General features: G+C 39.7%; 2 protein-coding genes across 2 annotated transcripts in view; both read right to left on the reverse strand.

The window, feature by feature from the left end:
* LOC107690766 (gastrula zinc finger protein XlCGF57.1-like) overlaps positions 1 to 2,164 on the reverse strand; it is a 52,567-nt gene extending 50,403 nt beyond the window's left edge. Inside the window, exon 1 of the mRNA XM_016489185.1 lies at positions 2,066 to 2,164. The gene's annotated coding sequence lies outside the window, so the exon portion shown is untranslated. The remainder of the gene's footprint in view (positions 1 to 2,065) is intronic.
* A 5,218-nt stretch (positions 2,165 to 7,382) lies between these two features.
* LOC107690768 (gastrula zinc finger protein XlCGF57.1-like) overlaps positions 7,383 to 9,590 on the reverse strand; it is a 24,506-nt gene continuing 22,298 nt past the window's right edge. Inside the window, exons 4-5 of the mRNA XM_016489186.1 lie at positions 9,036 to 9,098; positions 7,383 to 8,075 (exon numbers count right to left, since the gene is read on the reverse strand). Of these exons, the coding sequence (XP_016344672.1) occupies positions 7,383 to 8,075; positions 9,036 to 9,098 (756 nt within the window). The remainder of the gene's footprint in view (positions 8,076 to 9,035; positions 9,099 to 9,590) is intronic.

Below are 9,590 nucleotides of genomic sequence, written 5' to 3' on the forward strand. Positions count from 1 at the left end.
GTTTAACGTTATTAATAAAAATGTTGTTCAATTAGCATGTTTTTGTGTTTTGCTTTGGTACCGAAATTGGTACGAGAACCAATAGATTATGGAATAGAGATTCCATCGACTCCTATGGTGGGAGTTGGGAGTCGTCTCCGAAAAACCTGGAATCGAACACCCCTAACGATTTAATTTAAATGAGCACAGATGAGAAGAAAGGCGGCGCGAGAGAAGGAGATGCGCTCAATGAAAACACACACTGCCGTTACCATACATGTGACCCTGTAAACAAAGCAGCTGTGCTACTTTCTGAACTGTGCCTGCGTCCCAATGTGCATAATATCCATCCTAAATTCTATGTGATATTAGTAATTTTCAGTACTTTTTAGGGCAGATAGGCTGGATAGTATGCACATTGGGACGCAGGAAAAGTGTCCATCTGAATGGGCCGTTGAATCACTGGCTCACTTGATTCGTTCAAAAACTTGATTCATTCAAGGAACGAAACACCATGTTACTATGCACTGTTGTATAAAATTAATAGCACATTTGTGCTCGCGCATGTAGGCCTACTGATAGTCAGGAAAGTACATTGCCTGTGCAAATTAATATAAAAACATAAAAACTCATACATGGGTATTTTTTCTTTAATTGCTCGAATTACAAGGTTATTTTACATGCTGCCGTTACCATACATGTGACCCTGTAAACAAAGCAGCTGTGCTACTTTCTGAACTGTGCCTGCGTCCCAATGTGCATAATATCCATCCTAAATTCTATGTGATATTAGTAATTTAGGTCATACTAGGTAATACTATGGTAATACTATTTAGGTCAGATAGGGTGGACAGTATGCACATTGGGATGCAGGGTGTGTCGATGTTTCAAACAGCCATTTAGATATTTATATTCGCTTTAGTCTTCACCATAGCACTATATTAATACTTAAACACTTAATAACTATTTATTTACACACTTAAAATTTTTTTTTCTTTTAATCTAACCTAAAACATGGCCTATCTATACATTGACTGATTTGTATTATTGTTTGGTAACACTTAACAGGTTCCATTAACATTAGTTTAACTACATTAGTTAACATGAAATAACAATGACTGTATTTATTAATCTTAGTTCATGTAATTTCAACTTTTAATAATACATTATAAAATCAAAAGTTGTGTCTGCTAATATTATTCAATGGAGCTAATATTTACTAACAATAAATAGTTGTATTTTTATTAATCAACATTAACAAAGAATATTAACTACTGCAACAATTAGCTATTGCACATTGTTAGTTAATGTTAACCTGCTTTAACTATTGTTAACAAATGGGGCCATATTGCAAAGTGTTACCAACGGTTCTTTCGTTCATTTGAACTTAATCTTTTGTTTACTATTGTTTACTTTATATTTTTGTGTATTTTATAAATAAAGTCTTTCTTTAGTAAAAGATCAACAACTATTGTTGTTACCTAATGTACATACAGTTTAATAAGACTATAAATAATTACATAATATGCCTATTAAAAAGAGTCTGAAGCAAAAGTATTTAAAAACATTGTGTAGGCTACTTCCTGTGTTCTGATAAATAAAAGAATTGTGCTTGTAAATGTCTCCTTATATCCCCTTATTAAGCTAAAACACATAATTAAAAAAAAAGCATTGCTCCCCTAAAAAATTTTTTAATGCGCTCCTAAATATTTCAACTTAGGAGCACATGTGCTCCTTGAGGAAAAAGGTAGCGTCAAGACCTGAAACGTTCAAAAACCAAACAATGATGTGACCAAAAATAAATTATTTTCAATTCTGAGTTTGTTATTCTTATTGTTTGGGTGGTCATACGGCGTATGCCTGCGTATACAGGACAAAATTGTGTCTTAAATACGGGACAATTCCGTGATAATTCAGAATGGTTGGCAACCCTGCTGCTAGGCTAAATGTTTATGTCAGTTAGCAGATGCCAGAAAAGACGCACAAATAATGCTGTACCAGATGAAAACAATACAGAAAAGACACTGTAAATGTTGCATTAACAAGCTGTATCTTTATAATTGTATAAATAGACAAACTATCTCACCTCAGAAGACTCAAAGCTGTGTTATGGCTCTAGCGGTAACTTTTTTTATGTTTAATAGCGGTTGGCGAGTGTCCTCGCTCAGACTGTAGCGCGGTGACGTCAGGTATTTTCTTCTTCTTCTTCTTCTGGTGTTTTATGGCGGTTTGGCAAACCAGCGAAAGAGGTGCATTACCGCCACCTACTGATCCTACTGATCGAGTGTGCATAAATTTGGAAGAAAGAAATACAATTACTCCTTTCACCCATTTCTTTTCTTCTTGTACTGAACAAATCACACTTTGTCCCATGATCGATTTAACTCCTAGAGCCTTCTTTTGTTGCCTACTATCCTTACAATATATTATCAATCTACCATCCCTCAACTTCTTAACACTTTCAATCAGTCCTATCACTTCCTTAATTGTTTTAGATAATTTCAGCGGATTAATGATACTGAAAGATCCGGTTTCAAGTTTCATCACTACCTTATACTCTTCCTTCCTTCTTCTTGTCAGATGTGTTCCATTTTCACTGTCAGTTGCAGATGCGTTACTCCAGCTTTTCTTTCTTTTTCGATTTTCTACTATACTCCATTCATTATTTCCATTCCCGCCTTCATCCGCGTCAAACACTTCATCCTCCATTTCCGGATCACTTCCGGAATCTACGCCACTTCCTACCATGCACTCTCCAGTCACAGATCAGCTGTTGCCAAACCGCCTCCCAAGGAGCGTCAGGTATTTTGACGTAACGCATGTCTTAAAACGCAAGCGCTGTAACTCGCTTTACTGCGCATGCGCGTCTTACTCAACGCTTTAAAAGCTGAAATGTGAGGTTTATCATTCTATGAAACTTTGCTTTTTCCTCTATCATTGTTTTTATTTATTTTCATGCATTACATTTGTGCATGTTCCTGTACTGTTTGTACTGTTTCTTTGACCATTTAAAAAAAAGTTTAAAGGATAGTAAAAAACAATAATGCCAATAAAATAGTTTGAAATTTAATTTAATACAAACAGTACGCAGTCTCCATCCCATATTTTGCCCAGCACCTCATTAAAATTATCAGATGATAGCAAGAACAATTTATTAAAAAAAAAAAATAAATAAAATAATAATAATAAAGTTATTTGAGTGGCTGTTTATATGATAGTGTATGTGAACAGCAACAACAACAACAACAAAACAAGTAAATGCTGTGTGAAAAGTTTAGGGGTGTGTGGGGACATTGCAATACATTTATATAATTAAGTTTACATACTTAACGCAATATGCTGAGAAACAACATACAAAGTGCTGACGGCAGAAACAAAGAGTATACAACATGTATGATATGCAGAACCTGATTTTACCAAGTGCGACATGATGGCCGTTAAGTCTTCTTGCACATATGCTGTGGACTGCATGATGAAGCGCAAAGGGGAAAATAAGTGCTCTACTTCTAATGTCCTTACGGAAGAAATGAAACTTGGCATTACTGTCAGTGCTGGAGTTGAATATGCCTCACATTTCATAACTGACCATGAATGCAGCCAACAATGTCCCGATCTCTCTCGGAGTGAGAGTCCAGTCCTCGAGTCAGCGTATATGCCTGTGAAACCTTAGCAAAAGAAATCTCGAGGGGACATTTCGCTGACAGAATTGCAAGATAACATAATTGTGGCTTTGACATCTAAAATCAAGGAGAGTGCAGACAATCTCGGTAAAATGATAACCAAAAACACAGGGAGTATCGAGGGTCTCAAGAAATCGATTGACTTTAAAAACTGTAAATCCACTGTGAATCTGAATAATACCAAGATCTCTGAGCTTGAGCAAAAACTGAATGAAACAGAACGATATCAGCACAGATGGAATCTTTGTCTGTACGGAATCCCTGAGCAATCTGATGAAAACATCAAGCTGAAGGTTTCCAACATCTGTGCTGCAGTTGTTCCTGACTCAAGCGTGGGTCGTGAAACTTGCTAATTAGCACATTATCAGGAAAGGCGATTTGCAAAGATTTGTTAAAAAAACCTTATACTCACTTCTTCTGTAGTTGAAGCTGGATCACGAATGATTTGCGCGAACATAGACGCATTAATGTAGATCGGGGGCGCATTCCCTTCAAAAACGAACATAATCCACTGCGTCTTCAAGTGGATCAGATGTCGGGAGTAAATGACGACTGCTATGTTCATTATTACATCCAACAACAGAACACCTCAATCACTTAGGAGTCATTCTTGTCTACATCTTCTCCGGTGGTGAAACAAAAAAGTGCATGTAGCATTATATGACCCCTTTAAGATATGGATCATCACACCAGTAGGCCTATACAAAAAAAAAGAAAATGTCTACAGATATGTGTCTATAGGTTTATTTCATTTGTTGCAGGCAGTGATATATTCAACAAATGATAACAACTAATAACAGTTTTAAAGCATCACAAGCTGCAAATGAAGAGCACAAAGAACCGAAATCAATGTATACAACTAGCTGAAATTTGCTGTGTTTTATCCTAACATTACACAAAGAATGCCTGCAATCATTCAGTCAGGGACGACTGCACAAAACGTGCATTGTAAACTAATAAAAACATTATAAACGGTTACGAAATGATAAACAAATGTAGTTTGTGCAACGCTGGAAATATATTTACCTTTTTTTTTAAATATCCCATTAAACCTGCTGAGATACAAGGAGCGTAAACTGAAATTCTCAGTTCCACCTGGTTCCACGCGCATGTCCGGGAAACTCATGAATATTCATGTATGCTCCGCCCACTGAAACCGAAAATCTTGGAAACCGAAAATCTTGTAACAACGGTACTCCCGATGGCCAGTAGGCCTACATCCCTGTATATATATCTATAGATATAGATATATATATATATATCCTGTTCATTAAACCTGTATCTCTCAAATATTTTAGAAGGAAATCATACACCTTTAACTGTTTCTGTGCATTCTGAAACATAGTTTTATCTGAAATGACACTGATTTCCATATCTCTTAGTTTTTTTTATCAAGCTGGTTTCTTTCTCTTCTATATGCTTCACAGTGTAATAATAAATGTTCTACTTTTTCTGTTACTCCACAGTAACTGCAGTGATCTGACTCACATTTTTCTATAATGTGCAGGGAATACTATAGCGTTAACTACTTTTTCGTTCTAGTTTTAGAGCTACTGCATGCATCTCGGAGAAATGGGCATGCCGAAATGTTTCTCATTGGTGAAAGGCCAATCAGCCTTAACCATACCTATAGGACGTGGAGGACGTGAATGAAGGACACAAAACTAAGGCTGTCTTCCAAGGATCTTCAAAATGAGATGGCCTTCAGCAGCAGGGTTGGTGCGTGCCTATAGGTAAACTAGTCAGCCGCCTAGGCCGGTGTTGTGCCCATTTTCGACTCCCTGCCAAATTATTACCCAGAATTCAGCCCTACACCGGCCGTACAGTGAGGGGAGTAAAAAAAGAGATATACTTTCTAATTAATGTATTTATTTTTGGAAATTTATGGTATGTCCAACCATAGGCAACATGACAAATGTAGCTTGTTATTAAAGCAGTTGGCAACACTGTCAAGTCAAATCAAGTCAAGTCAAGTCACTTTTATTGTCACATCACCACAGCACATGTGCCTTGGTGAGTGAAATTCTTGGGAGCGTGCTCCAGACAGTGCAGAAACAATTTACATATAAACATACAGACCTCAACAGATGACAATGTGCAATATGCACATACATATAGTCAGTACACACAGTGTACTATTAGACATACTTACAGTTAGCAATACACATTATACACAGTATGTACACATTCTACATTATGTAGACATATATACACAAAATATGCGAAGGTGCAACAGATTATACATTAACTGGATACGCAAAATGTCATGGATGTGCATTGGATGGTATCCAGTGGTAGCAGATAGATTATTGTGTTTAAATGCAGTGTGTATGTATAGTCCAGTATTGAACTGTTGGAGTTAAAGTGCAGTGTGTGGCCTACCGTATTGTGGGAGTAGGTTGTAGGGTGTATTAGTTCTGATTGTTCATTAGTCTGATAGCCTGAGGGAAAAAGCTATCCCTCAGTCGGCTAGTGCGGGATCGGATGCTGCGGAGAGGTCTTCCTGAGGGCAACAGAGAGAGCAGTCTGTGGAATGGGTGGCTGGAGTCACTGATGATCCTCCGGGCTTTCCTTATACACCGCCTGGTGTAGATGTCCTGGAGGGAGGGAAGCTCACCTCCAACAATGTGGTGGGCAGTTCGCGCGACCCTTTGCAGAGCTTTGCGGTTGCCCGCAGTGCTGTTTCCAAACCAGGCAGTGATGCAGCCAGTCAGGATGCTCTCCACAGTGCAGGTGTAGAATGTTCTGAGGATGCTGGGGCTCATGCCAAACTTCCTCAGCCATCTCAGGAAGAAGTGTGTCAGTGTGTGTAGACCATGTGAGATCCTCATTGATGTGAACGCAGAGGAACTTAAAGCTGTTTACCCGCTCCACAGGTATCTTGTCGATGGTGATGGGTGTGTGTTCTCTGCTCTGTCTCCTGAAATCCACCACCAGCTCCTTGGTCTTGTCGATGTTGAGTGAGAGATGATTCTCCTGACACCATTTAGTCAGGGTGCTCACCTCCTCTCTGTAGGCCGTCTCATCGTTGTCGGTGATCAGGCCTATCACCGTTGTGTCGTCAGCGAATTTGACGATTACGTTGGAGCTGTGTGTGGCTGCACAGTCATGTGTGTACAGGGAGTACAGGAGTGGGCTGAGGACGCAGCCCTGAGGAGCACCAGTGTTGAGGGTCAAAGGAGGGTGAAGTATTGTTGCCCATTTTGCGGCTTTGATGGATTTCCTGAGATCGTATCTGGCTTGTTTGTGATCGTCAGCGTTTCCGGATTTAAAAGCAGATGTGCGCGCTGACAAGGCTGCTCGAACATCGCTATTAATCCACGGTTTTTGGTTGGGGCAGATGCGGATTGATTTTGTCGGCACTACATCTTCTACGCACTTCTTGATGAAACACGTTACAGTATCTGAGTATGCCTCTATGTCGTCATCAGACGCTGCCCGGAACATATCCCAGTCCATGTGATCAAAACTGTCCTGTAGTATAGCATCTGATTGGTCCGACCAGCATTGAATTGTCCTGAGGGCGGGTGCTTCCCGTTTCAGTTTCTGCCTATAAGCAGGCAGGAGCAGAATGGAAGAGTGATCCGATTTGCCGAAAGGTGGGCGGGGGAGGGATTTGTAGGCGTCCCGGAAAGGAGAGTAGCAGTGGTCCAGTGCACGATCACCACGTGTGTTGATGGTGATGTGTTTAAAATATTTTGGAGTTATTGTTCTGAAGTTGGCTTAGTTAAAGTCCCCCGTAACAATAAACGCTGTATCTGGGTACGCGGTTTCCTGCTCACTTATATTCCCATACAGTTCCTTGAGTGCCTGGTCTGTTTTGGCTTGAGGGGGAATGTAAACAGCTGTGATTATGATCGCTGTAAATTCCCTCGGTAGACAGAATGGTCGACACAGAAGCATATGAAATTCCAGATTAGGGGAGCAGAAGGATTTAATAGAGTGTAGGTTCCTCTCATCACACCACGAGCTGTTGATAAAGAAACAAACGCCCCCACCTCTGCTTTTCCCTGTGAGCTCTTTTGTTCTGTCCGAGCAGTGCACGGAGAACCCCGTAAGTTCGATGGCTGAGTCTGGAACCTCTGCAGACACCCAGGTTTCTGTGAGGCAAATAATGCAGCAGTCCCTTGTTTCTCGTTGGTATGAGATGCATGCCCGCAGTTCACAGAGTTTGTTGTCCAGTGACTGGACGTTAGCCAGCAAAATGGTTGGGAGAGGAGGTCGGAGGGGAAGATGTCTGAGTCTGACAAGGACGCCGGCTCTCTTCCCCCTTTTCCGGCGGCGTTTCCTCGGTCGTGACTGTGCTGCCCAGACAAAGGGCTCTGATGCGGTGTCTGTAAACAAAGCGCCAGCGTTCAAGAACTCAAAGTCCGGTTTGCGTTGCGCGAAGTAGGAATCTTGGCGACGAGCATGGAACTGCAAACAGGAACAGAACAAAACCCAACTAAAACACAATGAACTTACAGAACTAAACAACCCTGACAAGATGATGGTTGAAGCACTTGAAGTGATGCATATGCATTATAAGAATACAATTGATTAAATTTAACAATACAAAAATCATAGCATAATTAGATCTAGAACAAAATTCTATGTAAGAATAAAACTTTTTAGATTTTGTTCTTTTGGGAGGAATCCCAAAGATTCAGTTGATCTGAATCTCATACCTGAATCTGCTAGTCTTAAAGATGAACTTTATTCACTGTATCACTCATAACAGCTGTTTAAGGCAGATTTATTCAAGAGATTGTTTGTTGCATCGTGTCACATTTAGTGAGAACACTGTTGCACTTGAAAGTGCTGGATCTGAAGATGAACTGCTTACTGTGATTTTAGACATTTGTTTCTTGTATGATTGAGTAAAGACGACGACGAAACGAAACTTTTCCCACACGGAGGGCAGTGATACGGCTTCTCTCCAGTGTGGATTTTCATGTGACCCTTAAGGTGTCCTTTTCGGGCAAAACTCTTCCCACACTGATCACACGAGAAAGGCTTCTCTCCAGTGTGGACCCTCTCGTGTGTTTTCAGATGTTCTGACTGACTGAAACTCTTGTCACAGTGTGAACACTTGTAAGGTTTTTCTCCAGTGTGAGTTCTCTGGTGCCGTCTCAGTTGAGCACTATCAAAAAAAGTATTTCCACAATCAAAGCACATATGATTCTTCACACCGCTGTGTCTTTTCTGCTGTTTTTTTAAAGCAGCCAGCTCAGTAAATCTCTTTCCACACAAAGAACACATGTGAGGCTTCTCCTTTGTATGAACTTTCAGGTGGTTCTTCAGGGCATCTGTCCTAAAAAAATCTTTACCACACTGATCACAGTTATATGGTCTTTTTCTAGAATGATAACGCAGATGTAATTTAAAGGTGTTCGCCTTACTGAAACTTTTCCCACACTGATCACCTGTATATGGTTTCTCTCCAGTGTGGATTTTCATGTGCTCCTTAAGGCCTGTTTTTTGTGTGAAACTCTTCCCACATTGATCACATGTGTGCGGTTTCTCTCCAGTGTGGATTTTCATGTGAACTTGAATTTGTTTGTGTGAGAAACTCTTTCCACACTGAGGGCAGGTTAAAGACTTTTGGACTCTTCTTCGACTCTTCGATTTTTCACCAGTTTTGACATGATGTTTCTCCTCAGCTTCACTCTCCTCATTCTTTTCCATCATGTCTAAAATTAAAGTAAGATAGTGTCATTTTCAGTAAAAGTGAGAAGACAAATGTGGAAAGGACATAAAAATGAACCCTGGTGTAATAGCAAGAAGAATAAAACTGTTATACAATGACTATTTTTATATACAATATTTTGTCCAATATTTAAAGGGGTCATCGGATGCTCATTTTGCACAAGTTGATATGATTCTTTAGGGTCTTAATTAAAAGTCTATAACATACTTTGGTTAAAATTTCTCAATGTTAGTGTAAAAAAC

Source organism: Sinocyclocheilus anshuiensis, unplaced genomic scaffold (assembly GCF_001515605.1).
Source record: "Sinocyclocheilus anshuiensis isolate Anshui unplaced genomic scaffold, SAMN03320099.WGS_v1.1 scaffold4004, whole genome shotgun sequence".
Lineage (NCBI taxonomy): Eukaryota > Metazoa > Chordata > Actinopteri > Cypriniformes > Cyprinidae > Sinocyclocheilus > Sinocyclocheilus anshuiensis.